General features: G+C 41.9%; 1 protein-coding gene across 1 annotated transcript in view; it reads right to left on the bottom strand.

Moving 5' to 3' along the window:
* The window catches only part of ATP12A (ATPase, H+/K+ transporting, nongastric, alpha polypeptide), a 17,381-nt gene extending 2,690 nt beyond the window's left edge, over positions 1-14,691 (bottom strand). The window contains exons 1-18 of the mRNA XM_010073176.1: positions 14,554-14,691; positions 13,023-13,082; positions 11,964-12,167; positions 11,263-11,376; positions 10,971-11,105; positions 10,314-10,431; positions 9,384-9,652; positions 8,351-8,549; positions 7,745-7,854; positions 6,894-7,028; positions 6,482-6,674; positions 5,892-6,067; positions 4,750-4,886; positions 3,876-4,026; positions 1,751-1,919; positions 929-1,083; positions 574-697; positions 91-236 (exon numbers count right to left, since the gene is read on the bottom strand). Coding sequence (XP_010071478.1) covers positions 91-236; positions 574-697; positions 929-1,083; positions 1,751-1,919; positions 3,876-4,026; positions 4,750-4,886; positions 5,892-6,067; positions 6,482-6,674; positions 6,894-7,028; positions 7,745-7,854; positions 8,351-8,549; positions 9,384-9,652; positions 10,314-10,431; positions 10,971-11,105; positions 11,263-11,376; positions 11,964-12,065 — 2,433 coding nt within the window. The 5' untranslated portion in view covers positions 12,066-12,167; positions 13,023-13,082; positions 14,554-14,691. The remainder of the gene's footprint in view (positions 1-90; positions 237-573; positions 698-928; positions 1,084-1,750; positions 1,920-3,875; positions 4,027-4,749; positions 4,887-5,891; positions 6,068-6,481; positions 6,675-6,893; positions 7,029-7,744; positions 7,855-8,350; positions 8,550-9,383; positions 9,653-10,313; positions 10,432-10,970; positions 11,106-11,262; positions 11,377-11,963; positions 12,168-13,022; positions 13,083-14,553) is intronic.
* Positions 14,692-17,392: the final 2,701 nt, after the last annotated feature.

Genomic DNA, 17,392 nt, shown 5'->3' with positions numbered 1-17,392 from the left:
CCCTAATCCTTTGTTTTGGTGGAAAGTATAGAATTTTTTGAGAAACTGTTGGATGAAAGACAGTGCAAGGATGTTTCAGTGCTTCTTTACCCATTGCTGTCCATATGAATCCTCAAAGTCATTAATGTCATTGTTTTCCCAGTTGACTCGCACGCCAAGCAGTGTGGAGGGGAGGAAACCTTGCTCAGCATACACAGTAAAATAGGTTACAAAGGCTCCCACTGACTGCATGATACCTGCAAAATCAAAAAGGTGGATGTTAGGAAGATGCAAAATTTAGGAGCAGTGGGGAGTGTGCTGGATATCAGTGTTAGATGGTCTATCTCCTATGGCATGAAACTTGCAGTCTAAATGCAATTTGAGAGCTCTTAGTGCTCTAAGGTGCTTGACCTCTGTAGATAAAAACCTGTTGTATTGTTGAATAATGAGGAACAGAACAAAGTTAGTAAGTTTGCCTAGGAAGGCAGAGGAAGGGGTTGAGTTTCAGCTCCCCCTTTTCTAAAAAATGAAACAACTTGTCTCTGTCTTGGTTTGCTGATACAAGATAGAGTTTCAGAGAGCAGACCAACCTACCAATGTGCAGATAGGAGTACACAGCGAGCTGCTCATTCACCAGCCTGTCCTTCCTTTTGTTACGAGGTCTCCTGTTCATAATATCGCTTTCGGCTTTTTCGTACGCTAATGCAACAGAGGGGATCTACAACAGAAATAAACCATCAGAGTCTTGGTGGCAGCATTTGTCTGCTTCTCAGGTACTTATCAGAAAGGTTTCGGTTCTCAAGTGGCTCTGTTGACATTTTTTCAGTATATACAAAGCAAATGAAAGAAGGATCCATGTAGCATTCTCTTTGCACCCAGCCCCTCTCAGTTATTTGTGTATTCTTGTTCTGTATTTCGGCAGAAAATCACTTAAAAGGCCCCAACTTACAATGTCAGTGCCCAGGTCAATGAATAGGATGGTGATCGTGCCAATGGGCATTGGAATGCTGGCAATAATATAGATGAGAAAGGGACAGAGCTCAGCAATATTCTTAGTCAGGGTGTAGGCAATTGTTTTCTTTAGGTTGTCAAAGATCAGACGGCCTGGAAGAAAAGGAAACACTTCTGTAAAAGCTAATTGTCAACAGAGTTTTCCATAAAATTTCAGTTTTAAACTAAATTAAGTTAAAATATTTGCTGCTTGCTATTTGTCTACTTTCTTCATACATTTCCTCATGCACTTAGTTGGTTTTTTTTAAGCTGCTAACCTACCTTCCCTTAGAGCCTTCTGAAAATTAAAGTGAAAATAAGAAATCTTTTTCAATGAGAAAGATAGAAGAAAAATTCCACAATACACTGTAGTGTTAAGGGAAACCACAAGCTCTTTAGGGTGAGAGTGGAGTATGTGGTGGACCACGGTGAAGGTGATGTGTGAGCAAGTAATAGAGTGAAAATGTAGAGAAAACAATCTGTATCTTTGCGAGGCTCAGAACTGCATAGGAACTAGGTGGGAAGCGCTTTTGTCTGGAGCTCGAACAAGCAGCGATAGCAGCCCAATGCCATGTGTGAGAGTGGGCGATGATTTCCTTATTGGCTGTTTGTCATGTGTCTATAAGCTGAATTAATTCCCAGTTTTTCTGTATATCAAAATCCCATTTCCAAATCCAGAAAGAAAAAAGGGGGCTGTGCATGGGAGGGAAGGATCAGGAGGACCCGCTGGTGCTGTGTAGCAGCTTTCAGCTAAGAAAGTGGATAGCAATGTTATTTTTACCTTCCTCCACTCCTGTGACAATAGAAGCAAAGTTATCATCCAGCAGTACCATATCAGCTGCATTTTTAGCTGCGTCAGATCCAGCAATACCCATAGCAATTCCAATATCTGCTTTTTTAAGAGCAGGGGAGTCATTGACTCCATCTCCAGTCACGGCAACAACTGCTCCCTGGAACACACAAAAGAATCCAGGGTTTTTTGAGGACATGGTGTTATCGTCCCCTAAGGGTCTTGAAATCTCTAGAAGAAAGATGCTGACAAGAAGTACTGAATCCTCTTTGTATCTGCATAAAACATAGCCAGTGAGCAGAAAGATGCTAGGTAGGATTAAGACAGCAACCTCAAACTGTTGTGTGATAGAAGTCTGCATCTGAGCTTGTCATCTAGCCTCCCTTCATAGCAGAGAGAAACAGGAAATGCAGGGATATGATTTACTAGCTCCCAAAGAGGAGATATCTAAATTAGATGCACTCAAAATGCACTTAATCTGATCATTTCTTTCTGTGGAATAAAAGGGAGCTTAAAAATTTAGTCACCTGTCTATACGTATGTGGTCTGTCCCTGTCTGAATAGGTCCAGGCTCATCTGTGGGAGATTCGGTTGATACAAGTTCTGTCCTTGTCTTTTTTTTTTTTTTTGTGAAGTGCTTATAAAATCAGTCTGTTCTCATCTTAATTGTAAATTATGCAACTGTTCAGTTAGAGACCATTCTCATCCTATCTCAGGAAATTCTGGTCGTTGCAGTCTATGCTAGAATTGCACTAGTAATCCAAAAGATGGAAAACTGATTATTCCACTTGGCTTCTTTGTTAGTTTCCAATGAAACCATCCACTGCAGCTAAAGGTCCTGTTCTAGTTGATGCAAAAGTTCATGGCGTGATAGCAGTACAGTGTTCCGAGTGGGAAAAAGCCTGACAAACTGATTAATACAAATACTGAATGTCCTGTCCCTGTGGGGATTTAGCACAGTGTCACTACCTATAAATAATGCCATGTACAGAAGGGCTTATAAGCTCTAAGTACTAAACATAGCATGTAGACTGGCTGGCTTGAGTTAAGGGGGAAGGGTGTTCCTTCTCATCCCTTAAAGAAACAAATCTACTAGGAGTGTGGGTGTCTAAGCCGTGCAGAACACATTTAGCCTCTGTCTGCCAAAGGCCATTCCAAAAGAAAATAAAAAAGAGATAAAATTGAATTTTTTTTTTTTTTACTGTCCTGAAAGCAGCTCAGGCTTAACCCTGAAGAGCTGATAATGCTGATTGAACAGCTTAGCTCTGGCGTAATTACAAAAATAGAATAATGTCTTGTGCTGCATGCATCTCCTTCTCTGCAAAGTTCAGGTAACAGCAGTAGGGTGGCTTTCAATTCACAGCATGGACTTGGAAGATGTCGTATCTGAGGGGGGAATCTTTTGGTGACAATTTGCATCCTTTCTAGAGCTCTGTACGTGTCATTTCTTTCCCTTCTGCCGCTGGTGTTGGCTGCACTCCATGCTCCTTTACATAATATTGCCTGCAGATGGGACAAACTCCCTCTAAATCCTGCTTTCTGTGGGTTGTTTCACAGTGTTTGGAAGGAACATAGATCAGGCTTGGTCCTAGATAAATCATGCTGTGACATTCTGTGGGATTCATACCTCCTTTCGCTTCTAAACATTCCTGTGGTCAGGAAGCGCACAGGTCTAAACGGCCACAAGAGATAAGGCGAGAGGATGTGGTAACACGTTGCTTTTATCCGGCTTTAAAGAATTCCTGAGGGAAGGCTCCTTCCCAAACTTCTCTGCCCAGGAGGCTTTATGTGCAGCACAGCAGCACCTTCTCAGAACTGGATGGAAAAGACAGACCCTCGGTGCAGCTCCAAGCCAAGCGAACGTAGGAAAAGCTCATTCTGTCAATAGGGGTTCAGAGTCTGTAACAGGAATTTGAGCAGCTTGGAGTCTGTCCGGTGTTTGTGGCAGTCTGTTAGATAATGTTCTTGCACAGTGAAAGGAGTATAAACAGAGCTTAGAGAGCACTGGAAATTGGCTTCCACCCTCTTACCTCGGGGATGATATCTGTGGAAAGCTACTGCCTCACGAATGCCCTATAGTCATATCTGTGTATAACCTTTTACACCTCTTACTCACCTGCCTTTGGCAGCCTTCAACTATAATCAGTTTCTGTTGGGGTGATGTCCGGGCAAAGACTATCTCCGAGTGGTTACACAAGATTTCATCCAGCTGCTCCGAGCTCATATCCTTCAGCTCCATCCCATTAACTACTGCTGCTGTAGCTTCTCTGTAAGAGCCATGGGAAAGCTGGGTAAATTTTCAAATCAAAAGGCTTAGATAAAAATAGTGCACTCGTAGAATGTATGCGGTTTAATAGTAAGGAAAGCAGCAAATTGAGTTAATTTCAGAAGCATTAGTTGTTAATCAGCAGGTGTTGAGTGAAAGCCACTGTGGAAATCCAGAGTGAATCACAATTACCTAGAGACAGAGGGGAGTGATTGAAGCTTCCTCCCGAGCAGACATAACAGCAGAAAATGCATTTTAAAGAGGGCTCTGAGTGGGAGGGTGGGACAGTGGAGGAGGAAGGCATTTTCTCTGTAAAGAGCTTTTATCTTTCTCTTATGATGTTATATTTTTTTTTCACATTTAATGGGGGAAAGAGGAATTTGGCCTGATGGTTCTTAGGTCTTGTGATTCTGCATTTTGCATTTTATATGTGTGTGTTCTGTGAAACGGGCAGTGACAGCAAAGTCCAACGTGAGCTGCACAGTGTAATTTGCTCGTGCTTTTTCAAGGGCCGGTGAAGGTGAGAGCTGCTGACCTAAACACATAGTTACTCAGGTAGAGATGACATGCTGGATGGTCACAATGGCTGGGAAGGTATCGACAAACAGAAAAAACAAAAAGCAGCCCTGATGCAGAAGTAGGCTGTGAAAGCATTGTGGAGGGCGAAGGCATCGCTTGCAGCAAAGGAACCCGTGGGTATCCCCTGTACTCTGTTTGCTCTTACCGTCTATTGACTTGCTCAACAGGAATGTTGAGGCGCTTGGCAATATCTTCCACAGTCTCGCTGGTGGCTGAAATGATGCCCACGCTCTTGGCAATGGCCTTAGCCGTGATTGGATGGTCACCAGTGACCATGATAACCTGGGGAAGGGACAAGCACTCGGCGTGAGTGACAAATGTATCTGCAATGGCTGGAGTGAGATAAGGTGAGCTATCGATTGTTGTAGACCAGGAAGCAGTCTAGAATCTGAACTTGGAAAGCTGTGCTATGTACATAACAATGACAGATTATGACTATTACTTAATTAGCTCTACCTCTTGTTCTTGGCGCTATTTTATCAGGGCTGTAAAGGAAGAACTTGTCACAGGCAGCAGGGTTAGAATAATGCAGAATAAAGAAGCCTTTATGTAAGAATTTATATTAGGTCTACTCAAAGGTGAGAGTTCATTAGAATATTGCATTTAAAAATGGATCCTTGTGACCGAGGTGTCCTGACAGATAAGGCGCAGTTTTTTCTTGAAGAAAAGTTGCCAGTTGCGAGGTTTGTCTTCAGACTACAGAAAATGTCATCAGGGTTGGGATGTGGGATTCATTTCATCTGAGATCAGTAACTCCAAATACTGATTTTCTTTTTCTTGGCTAGATTGCCTCTCTGCCTAGAGCTGAAAATTTACTTGTAAGTCCCCTGGGAGTGAAATTAGGGAAAATTACAGCTTCAGGTTCCGCTTGAACAGTTTTGAGATTAGCGATTCCTATGCAGAAAAGTTCGTAACAGGTGTGGCCCTGGTGTCCTAATGCCTTCCTAAGAATTGTTTCTGTTACCTTATGCTGTTTACAAGCAAGTAATTCTGGTTGGCGTGGTTTCTGTATTCTAGAAATGAATCTGATGAGGCAGTATCTGCGCTTTTCCAAATTTGGATTTCCAGTTTTGCGGTTCCCTGCACTTCCTATAGTCTGATTTCCGCTTAAACTCTTGTGCCTTCGGGTACTTTAAGTTACAATTGTAGAATGGTATTAACAAATGTTTAGATTTTTGTGGTTGTTGCTAGAAAGATACTTACGACAATGTGGTGGAAGGTATTAAAAGTTGTATTATCATGAGTTTTTCTGTAGAATCACTGTATTTTTCATTGTAAAATCCCTACCTTGATCCCAGCACTGCGGCATTTTGAGACAGCGTCTGGCACCGTGGAACGAGGTGGGTCAATCATAGATAAGAGCCCAACAAAGCACAGGTTGGAGGTTGGGAAGTTCATGGAATCTGTGTCAAATGGGTAGGATTCTGGAAACTCGTTTTCAGGCAGGTACAAATGACAGAAACCTGCAAAGAAATGTAGGATGATGCGATGTGCAGGAGATAGTCGGAGAAAGAGGAGAGCTTGCTGTATAGCATCAGGCTTTGCTCTTGTCTGTAGTACTCCAGTGCATTTACCATTAGCTTTTTATGGAGGAATTTTTTAACCTGCTATTGTAACGTTCACATCAATGTTCATATGGAATCAGTGTTTCATGTGGCTGTGGCAGATCAGCATCAGTACAAAGCAGTGAGGGCATCCCTGCCACAGAGAGCGTACAGCCCAGCAGCATGGTTTTAACACTTTGCTTAGGAGGTTGTACGCTTTCTTTTTTTCCCTCCACCGCAAGAGGAATGAGGTCCAGACACACTGGGTCGTACAAAGATTTAAAACCCCATTTTACACCACAGTTGTCTGATAGTCCCACCAGTTAGACTCACCCAGCACTCTCTCTCCCATGCCCCCCAGCTCCATGTATGCTGTTTGGAAAGCTTCTGCCTTTTCGCTGTCCAGTGGCTCTTCTTTGCCGTTGATCATGATGGTGCTGCATCTCTCTAAAATCCTCTCCGGGGCACCTTTCATCACCAGCAGAAAGCGTTTGTCGTTGGGATCGTCAGTTTCGTGAATGGAAAGCTGTGTGCCACAAATATGAAATTATTTGAAAGAGCATACATGATCTTCATTTGTTTCTAGTTTTGGTCACCTTGCACCACGTTTCTTATGGCTTAGATTTCCTCTGTCGCTGAATTACCCCATTAAGACTTCCAGGTCATTAATATTTGCTTTAGGCCCAGTGATCAAAATTGTTTCAATTTGAAACAGTCTGGCATGATTTCCACCAACGAAACACACCTGGAATTTGTTGGTTGAGTTGAAGGGAATTTCAGCCACTTTCTTGTTCTGTGCTCTGATATTCATGACGCCACCCAAAATGACTTCTGCAAATTTCAACAGAGCTGTTTCAGAGGCATCACCTGCCACTTCTCTCTGTGTGCAGAAAAGAATAAACAGTTTATAGCAAATTCACCTCTGCACTTGCACGCTTCTGTAAGATGTTGTATGCTTAAGCAGCAATGAATCTATGTTGCTACATTCAGGTTGTCCTGGAAAATTATTTCAGTAAACATTTAGGACACCTGTTTTGCACTCGCTGCTAAACTAAGCTACAGCAAAGAGTTGAGATAAGCACTTGGTTCTGCGAAAGCACAGGATTTGTGATCACTTTCAGGTTTGTGTGGAAGCTTTGCAATGCAGTTGTAGGGTAGCAGCAGGCATGTACGGGTGAGCTAACGTGCACAAAATCAAATTGCTCGGAGGAAGGCATTGATGGAGTAAATGGTAGAGATCATGGATTTGTTCTGGTATTCCAGTCACCGCAATGTACTACCTTCAGCAGTCATGTGTAAAGACATTACTTAAGGCATGTTTACCTTTTCTATCTTGCTATATTACATTAATCGTGCAGTAATTACTAGTGTAGAAAACCTTGCTACCTCAATTGTCCTTTTCCTTAAAGGCACAGTTGCTCTTGGCTTTGTGGGGTTTTTTTCCCTTTTTGTGAGTGTATACTGGTAGTACTACTGTAAATAGTAACTTAGAATATTGGCATGGTAAAGTGGAGGCGATTACTAAAGCTAAACAGAGCAACTCATGTATTGCTCTTTCAGAGGAAGAGAAATAAGCTGATGTGAAGTACGCAGTACCTTCATTATTGGGAGATTCTCCTGTCCTGGTCTGAATTCCGCCCGGTTGCAGAGAGTGACAATTTTTGATAATGCTGTCCATGATGGAGAACTTTGATCAAAAGGCTGGGCTGAGAGGAAGCAAAATAAATATTGCATCCTTTAGCATATTACATGACGGAAATGGAAGCTTAAATTGGAAGCAACAGTTTTGAATTATTTGCAGAGGAAAATTGCACTTTTGAGAGGTTCTGTTACAGAAGAACAATTTGACACAAACCATTACATCTGTCAGTTAGCACTTCTGGCAAAATTGCTTAAATTATATTTCTCTGCTTATTTCCCTATAAGTTTACTGTCAGCAAAAGGATCTGGATTAGAACCTCCTCCAGACTTAAGTTTCTGTGAGGGGAGTTCAAATATTAATTCTTTTTTTTCCCATTTCTACATGGCTAAGAAGGGACTTTCCTGTTGCACACTACAGTTCTATGTGGAAGGAAATCATGTCTGGTTTAGCTCTCGAAAGACATTCCCATTGACATCAGTTTGACAGCCAGTAGGTGTGAAACCACCACAGGTTTGCTCCGAGTAGTTCCTCCTTCCCAGCACCCCCATTGCCCTATTTACTTGTTTGATCTTCACTGGTGTCTGCTGAGTAGATCTGATTATCAAACCAGAGGTGAGCGACAGTCATCCTGTTTTGTGTGAGGGTCCCTGTCTTGTCGGAACAGATGATGGAGGTAGAACCAAGTGTTTCCACAGCTTCCAAGTTCTTCACCAAACAGTTCTTCTTTGCCATCCTCTTGGCTGTCAGAGACAGACTCACCTGGCAGAAGCAAAGACGTTCAGATACAGTTACAGAATGATCCAAGAAGGTTACATACTTCTGCTAAGTATTTTGTGCTTGGTTTTTTAGGAAGAGAACATTTTTAAAAATTTATATTTTGGTTGACCACAGTGCATTTTTTTTTTCTTTTTTAGTAGCATTATTAAGGTCAGAGGTTTGGCTGTAACTAGCAGAAGTACATTTACTACTGAGAGGAACCTGCTTGCCTGCTGGTAGAAATAAGAATGTCGTATCAGTTAAGAGGCTGTTTCAGATGGAAGAACCTACAATGCAGGGGGAGCTTCTAATCACCAACTTAATGAACCCTGAAGTGATTCTCTTCATTAATGCAGTAGTGCTGGGTTTGCTGTTGGTGTACTTTAGGGCTAACAGTGCTTAGCAGGTGTGCTCCTTCTCAGTCAGGGATTTTAGCGATGCTTTGTACGTGTTAGTAAGTGGAATTTTCATGCAGCTTTTAGAGTACAATTCCTCATTTCCAAATAGGAACAGGTTGTGGGAAAATGAGTTGCATCATTCTATGGGTTAGCAAGGGAGGGAGAACAGTACTTGCAGAACCTTATTTCAGACTGGACTGTTGTGCTGAAGCTTTTAAGATTAGTGGCTCAGTTATGCCAGCATTCCCAGATGAACTGCTTGTCTTTTCAGTTTCATGGAAAAAACCACCCCTGTTTCAAACTCAACTCAGTCAAGTCACTTAATAGATATTCTGTTCTTCACTGGTTGGTGTTGCACTGTCATAAACTTGCCAGTGACAGATTGTACTAATGACTGAAGAACTACAGCGGCCACCAGGGAATTCAAACATAGACTTACTGTTACTGTGGCTAGTAGTCCTTCTGGCACATTTGCCACTATGATGCCAATGAGAAAGATGATGGAGTCCAGAATCTTGTATCGCAGAGCAATAGATATAATGAAGAAGATAACACCGACGGAAATGGCCACTCCTGCCACCAGGTAGACAAAATGTTCTATTTCGATGGCAATGGGTGTTTTCTCATTTTCTACTCCCGATGCGAGAGATGCAATCCGCCCGATGATAGTGCGATCCCCAGTGTTGATTACAATGCCAGTAGCAGTGCCTGCGAAGAAGTAAAAGACTGTCAGCTCCAGGAGGGACTAATCCTTTCTTCTGTAGCCAGTACTGATTGACAGACACCCTTCTCAGCCTTAAAGTGACTGAGACTTCACCCCAGAATTATGTTCTTCCCCTTAGAAATCTCATAGCTCTGTCGGTGAAGAGAAAGACAGACGTAAGCTATTTTCATTAATTGGAGTCTTTTTTGATTGCCTTGCAGTAGGAACGTAGTGTCACCCTGGGCACTGTGCAGTCTCATAGCAGACAGTCTGTTAGGTATGGCACACATACCTTCAGCCCTGAGGACAGCAACACCACCCTTGTGTGTGCAGAGCCCTTACACAGGAGCATCCACGAGTATTTAGAGGCATCTGCAATTTGCTGTTCCTAAAGATAGTGATGGAAAGACCACTAGGAAACCACAATTAATGGGTTGTTGCACCCATAACTGGGCCAGGTGTTAAAACACGTCTCACTGGCTGATACTAAGCATGACCAGCCCAGTCCTTAAGGCTTTATTTTGGTGTGCTTGGGACAACCGTTTCTTGTGAGCGATTAAACCTTTATGGAAATTCCTTGAAGCAGAATTGCTTAAAATGAGTTCTCAGTACTATGTGGTACCCTGTACAGGTACCATTTCTGGAGCCCCTTCTCTCTGTACGTACCTTCCACACAGGTGGTGGAGTAGAATGCAATGTTCCTGGTCTCCAGGGGATTCTCGTGGGTGAAGTCACAGGAACGAGATTGTGGTTCTGATTCCCCTGTGAGTGAAGAATTGTCCACCTTTAATGAAACGGAGACACGCCCATATTAAAGTTAGTAACACGCAGTTATGTCTAGCCTAGAAGGCAAGGTGGTAGCACATTTAATAATCGGTGACAGGGCCTTTATCTCTTGGTGCCTTTTCTCTGAGGGAGCTGCTGTTGGCACTGAGAGACTCTATCTCTGTGGGAATGCAGTTCAGTCAATGTCCTGTGTCTGTCGGTGGGATTTTTGGTAGCAGCCTGAAGGAAAACATGGTTTGAAGACCTGCCTCCAGGTCTGTGGAAACTCTTAATGCCTCTTTCTACCTCTGTCCTGGCAAAGAGCATTGCTAGAACTTGTTGTGGGGCTAATGGCTTTTTGTGATGTTCAGGGAGTGGAGATGTTAGTCCTAGACGAGCTGAGCATCACAGTATAGCTTCTGCACTTTATGATTTAATTCTATTATGTCTAGTTAAAGCTTTTATAACTCACATTTGGTGCACAGAAATTCTTTATATGTAGTAAAAGACTTGAAACGATTTTTTTTTTTTCCCCTTGCTCTACCAAGTGCTGCTTACCTTACAACCCTGAGTAGAGATCAGACGAATGTCCGCTGGGATCCTATCTCCACCCTTTATTTCCACGATGTCTCCAACCACCAGCTGATCTGCTGGCAGTTCCTTCTTTTCTGCATCTCTGATGACAAGAGCTTGCTGAAACACAGAAATGTGACAAAAATTAGCATTGTGCCATCCTCTAAGCTTCCTACCAAGAGGTAAATTGGAGTTGGGCTTATTGTGCTCTTCTCATTTCAAAGTGCCTTATTGGAAAGAACTTTTCTCTCAAACGAAATGCATTGGTTATTCTCACCTGTGGAATCATTTTACTGAAGCTGGCCATGATGTTTGTGCTTTTAGCTTCTTGATAGTAAGCGAAGATACCAGTGAGGATGACAACCAGTGCCAGGACTACACCAAGGTAGAGCTAATCAATGAAGGACATAATCTGGTTAATTGAAGACAAGTGTTCAGCAATTCCTCTGCTAGAATAAATCACAGTTCTGTATTGTTTCAGGAGACTCTTAAAATGAGGTATTGGTCAGGTTAAAAGACAGCTTAAGAAAAGAACTTTCAAATTTTGCCCTGCTAATGATCAAGTAAAGCTTTTGGAGTATGAAAAGGGCTTTTAATAGCAAGTTCCCATCTCTGTAAAAGCCTTCTCCAAACTAAACCTGACATAAACCCAGGCAAATTATATTCCTAGCAGAGTGTAAGTCATAAGGGAATTGGAGTCAAAGACTCCAGGGTCCTTTGTGGACTTTAATATTGCTCTTATTGAGTACTCAAGTATTACAATTATGGGTAGTGGTTATAAAACCTTTGCATAGGCACTCGTAGACAGAAGTGGTATGTCAGGCATTTGAGCATTTATCAGAATGTTCCGTAGTAGAGGGAGAGTCCTGATAGAATAAAAGGCCTCCTTGTAGTTACTGAATAACTGTGAAGTAGTATTTAAATGACTTAGATTGTCAAAGGGTCAAATACTCACTTTGTGGTTATTCAAATACTTACATTGTCAAAGGGTGATTCGGCTCCCTGGGCATACTGAATGCCAAATGAAATCCAGGAGAAGATAGCTCCTACCCACAAGAGGATGGAAAACCCTCCCACCATCTGCTTGAGGAACTTAACAATTTCAGGAGTGGTTTTGGGAGGACTGAGTGAGTTGGGGCCATCCCGAGCCAAAACCTCTGCTGCTCTTGCACTAGAGAGACCCTGCAAAAGTAAACAACATGTTTAAAATTAAGTCGAAGAAAACCAGATTTTTATCTCAACTTAGAGATAAAAATCTGGTTTTTTATAACCTGCATCTTTAATTTCCAAAATTTCTGTTTTCAGAGTGGCTACTATTGGTTATCTGCTATGAAGAAACAGATATTTTTTTATTGGAGCATTGAATTTGGGGCTGTGTCAATTAGGAGTTTTCATTCTGTTGGTTATCTGTCATACCTGTACTAAGTGTTTGGAAAGCTGGAGAAGGGCATCAGTTCTTTCGTTGCTGTTTCTGCATTTCCACCAAGATGTTTGTAGTTCGTGGGTTTCTTGGAACTCTTGTCTGCACTCTGGCCTTGTTGCAATGCTTTGATATTTGAGTGTTAGGTGTCAAGGGGATTTAGGTGTGTAGTTTCTCAAATCTAGTGTTTCCTTCAAGATAGAATAATTTCCAGTGCACCCTGTTGCCATAACTTGTTACAGACAGTGCCAGTGAAAAATGAATTGTACTGAAATCAAAATACCAGACTAAAACTTTAGAAAAACTGACGCACTGATGCAAACTTTGAGGTCGTGTTTGTGCAGGGATTTTGATTTCAAAACAATAGATCAGACTTCTTCAGACCTGAGAGAAACTCTAGTCTAAATCCAGGTCATTGCTTCACACTGACTTGCTGGTTTAGGCTTTGTTGGGAGTTGGTGCATCATACTTGTGCATGCCTGCATCCACACCTGTATCTATGTATGAGTCTGTTGATTCAGATGTTTTCCTACGACTCTTAGGAAGCTATGGGTAAGCCAGAGGCAAAGTAAGGCAACTGATTCAGGCGGTTTCTTAATGACGCCCTATGGACTTACTTTGTTGATGTTTGTGCCATACTTTTCCTCCAGTTCTGAAGCGCTGAGCTTGTGGTCATCCTGGATTCCAAAAGAAAGAGAAAATGATAGTGAATAAGATGTCAGACATGAAAATTCTGTTTCAGGATCTGGAGGATATTCAAACTGCCTGGATCCAGGACTGTGGATCCAGTTGCTAGTGTGACATCCCACCTTCATGAATACACAATATGCAATTTGCATATCGATAAGCAAAATATCCTCCACTGTAAGCTAGTATTTTCTTTTGATTTTGAAAGTGCTTTTGTAAAGAGCTCCCTCCTCCAGCAAATCTGTCACAGGAACAGAATGGTGTTTTCATGTTTCACAGACAAATGTCTGTGCTTCTTTTAGATAAATAGTTCCTCTTTACGTGCTACAGGACTCAGGCATTCAGTACCATAGGCAATATGTTGATAGAAAAAAGGGTGTGGTGTCAGAATATGTGTGACAACAATCTTTTTACTTGATTGACAAGGTAGAGTATGTGAAATTACTTGCCACAGTCTTGTAGAAAGAAGCAGCAGGTTCTAACCACAGTTAAAAAGGGCGTGGGAGAGAGAAATCTCAAAGCTCTTCCCCTTTCCCTGCAGTGACACCTCTGTGGTGTCATTGACCTAATTATATCTTGTGCCGAACTGAGATTTAGAAGCCAAGCATTTGAGAGATCTCACAATTGTTTTCACAGAATGGATGGATGAGTCAATTAACTCGTCTGTGCTTTGGTTTCTCTTTAGAAACATGAGAGTAATGTTACATCCCCTAGTGGCAAAGATGCAATACATTGAGATTTATTTAGCTAGTGCACTGGGTAGATCTTGGAAACATGATGGGTAAACTGGCGGCTCATTTTGGGGTTTCCTTACCTTTGAAATACCATCTAGCCCATAAATAGCCTCTCCTTTGCGTTGCTCTCAGAGTAATTCAGAAAAGAGGTCAGTATAATTACCTTCATTCTTCAGATTGGGAAACAAACATATAGAGAGGAAGCAGCTTGGAAAGATCAGCCAGCAGGTCAGTAGGAAGCCAGAAGGAAAAATACTGATTTCTTGATCTTAGTGCACTGTCTTGAAGTTCAGTGCAGTTAGTCTGGGGAAAATAACCTGTTCTTAAAGCTGAGGCATGCTTTTACACCTACTAGAAATCTCTGGAGCAAAATGTTGTGCTCCAGCCTTTCCCCCTGTTTCCTGGCTGACTGTGCAAGTGGCAGTTCGGAGGAAATACCGATTGCAGTTATTCCATCTGGGATTAACTCCTCCTCTTTGGGGAGATAATGTTCTGTACTATTGGTGGCTTAATTAAGCCAGAATCAATCTTTCATTATAGGTATTAATCCTTGCACAACTTTTTTCTGGCACGCTTCAGGAATGTGAGGAAGCAAATCCTTCCCTGTTCTAGGAGGTCTTCTGTTAAAATGATGGTGCATCAGCATTCAACCCCTTTCACCAGGCTTCATTCAGATGGTGGGTAGAGGCTGTCCTGCCGGGTGTTGTGGGAGCTTAGCAACACTTACCAGGTCCAATTCTTTCTTAAGTTCTTCTGTCTTCTTTTTTTTCTTGTTGCCTTTCAAGTCTTTGTAGTTCTCTTCATCTCCTATCTCTGTTTTTTCTAGATCTTTTGTCCCGTTGATCTCAACTGAGTAAACATTGGACCTCTGTAAAAGAAATAAGGTTTTGGCATTGTTGTAGACATCTGCTGGGACTTGAAGGAAGCAGTACAAGTTACCACAAACAAGTTAAACTCTGACAAATCTTGTTTTTTTAGACAAGCTACAAATTGCTCCTGTCTCTTTCTCCTGGCAACTTAGAGTGCTAGTTCCTGTCTGACCTGGAGATCTCTCCAGCATCTGTTAACAGCAATGACAGTGACTGCTTTAGAGATGTGCAACACTTTTAGTAGTTTATGGTATAACGCAAATTGTGGGAATACTGCCCAGGATCCCAGCATTGCTAGTGAAAAACAGTAAGTCATTTATCAGCTCTAAGAAGAGATCAGTGTAAAAGCAAAAGATTTTTAAAAGGAAAGAGAAGGGAAAAATACTTACTGAGAACTTGCCTGTTCCTGGAGGTTTTTAGATACATGACTTCAAGATTTACTTTTTTTTTTTTTTTAATTAGAATTAACATTTCAACATTTATATTTACACATTTACACTCAATCATGTAGCAAGAAACAGAGGCAAACACCATACTGGTAGCCAAGGAGAAGCAAGTCTTTTCACATAGAGCTCAGTACTGACAGGGGTGAGCAAACTCTTCACTCATATTTGCCTGTCCAGTAGTAGGTGCAGGAAGGTGTTAACCTAGGGAACATCCTAAACCTCTGGCCATGTTTTTGCTTTTATTGATAACTTGGAGGTTGTGCTGCTTAATACTGTAGTCTGAAGGGCAAACTTCCTGTGTTGCTAACTTACCAGCTTCTATAATCATAACGTTCCAGATCCTAATTATCTTGTAAACGACATGCCATGCCTTGGAAGCACTATGGGCTGACCCCATTTCAGAGGCTTCCCTACAGAATAGCCATCAGAGCTCCACGAGGGCTGTACTGGATGTTATCTGGTGGTGTGCTGTTCTAGTGGGACAGATGAGCTTGCAGGCTGCTGGTGCCTGGCTAATGAGTACAGACACACTCTATGGGGCATTTGTCAGGGTTTGGACTCCTGCAGAGGTAGTATTTCAGATAAGTTGAGACTAGACATCTTAATTACATGCAAACCGGAGAGCTCAAGTCAAGGAAACAAGAAGAAAAGAAAAAGGATTGGGACATCTTATTACTTAATACTATTCTGAACTCAGAAGCGGCATCTTACCCTCGGATGCCCTTTAACTAGAGGAATGTTGAAATCTTGACATTTATCTTGAGGAAGGGAAAAGCTAAGAGCTGGTGAGTGGTTTGAAGAGTTAAAAGTCTGAAATCCTTTTCCTGAAGTACTTGCATTTGCTTGGTGAGACATATCCCAGATAAAGTGTATGTCTCTTACAAGTTCTATTTTTTCTACCTTGCTGAAGATTCACAATCTGGTTTATCTATTGGGATTTTTTCCTTCACTTTCCTCCTTCTCCTCCTCCTCCTCTCTTTAACTATCCCACCCAAAAATCTGTTCAGCTTTTCAAAAACAGATATCTATTGTAAGAACTCAGCAGATGGATAATAAAGAAAATTAATGAAGTTAGTAAAATCTATTGATTGTTTTTATGCATGATCTATGTTTAACCTTTAACATGCAAATTTTCATAAAAATCTCATATTTTGGCATTTGAAGAAAGGATAGTGTGCATGAAACTTGATTATGAAACTAGCCAGTCCTAGAATTCTTCCCTATCCAATCTGATCTCTTTACTTTTTAGTGTTGGTGCATAGCCATCTACAGTGAAAATTTTAGTCATTACACTGGATGTCCAACAGTGTCTAGTATTAGTTCCATTTTTGACTTATCTCATATTTATATTATACATATGTATGTACATATGTATATTAAAGATTAAATTAGTGCTTGTGTCCTGGAGAAGAAACACATATGCAGTAGCAGCAATTCTGTGAACAGTGTACTCACCTTGACCATCTTGGTGAGTTTGTTCCTTTCCTGATGGAGTGAAGCAGCCAAGCTAAAGTCTCTGGATGAAAAGCAAAAGCCCAACTGGAGAATAAAGCGTCTTGGAGGAGTTTTGGCTATTGGAGTGCAAAAGCTCACAGAGGTTGTAGCTCCCTCTCAGCTGGCAAGCAGATGTTAGCTGGAATCCTGCTTGCACTCCGGCATCCTTCAGGCAGGACAGGTTGGTTGTCCAAAGCCTGTGGAGAAAGAGCACTGTTTGCTAGTGCTTTATAAATCGGCATCTTGTGCTGCCACTCCACCCCTCCCCTTTCCAGGTCCAGCCCATCTTCTGTTTCACCTGTGGTAGGTGGAAAAATACCACAGTAATGGGCATGTGGGTTTCAGGTCAGATAGTTTCTAATTATTCCTTTGTAGCGTTTGCTCACAACTATGGACCAGGTGTGGTATTCATCTTGCTAGAAGCACAGCGTTTCCTTCAGAGACTTTCCAGCAGCGGACTCCCCTTATCATTTCCAGCTGTTGTGGCAGTGTATGGCGGGGTAAAGGAAGGCTGTGCACATTTTGTCTTGCCTCCTTACAGGATGTTCTGTTTGCCTGCCTAGGGTCCCTAGAAGTCAGATCCCTGCCCTGTTTAGGTACTAATGCAGATTTAGTGGAGAGGTGCTCCTTCAGGCCTCTTAGCTTGGAGTTCATTTTCAGTTGTTGCATTGCATTTGCTGTGCTTTTAACCTTCATGCTCAGCTGAAAAAAATACTTCCTGGTGCATTTGCAGCAAGAGCACTGACCTGAACAGCTT

This window comes from Pterocles gutturalis, unplaced genomic scaffold, assembly GCF_000699245.1.
Source record: "Pterocles gutturalis isolate BGI_N339 unplaced genomic scaffold, ASM69924v1 scaffold5862, whole genome shotgun sequence".
Lineage (NCBI taxonomy): Eukaryota > Metazoa > Chordata > Aves > Pterocliformes > Pteroclidae > Pterocles > Pterocles gutturalis.
This window is presented reverse-complemented; position numbering and strand designations above follow the sequence as displayed.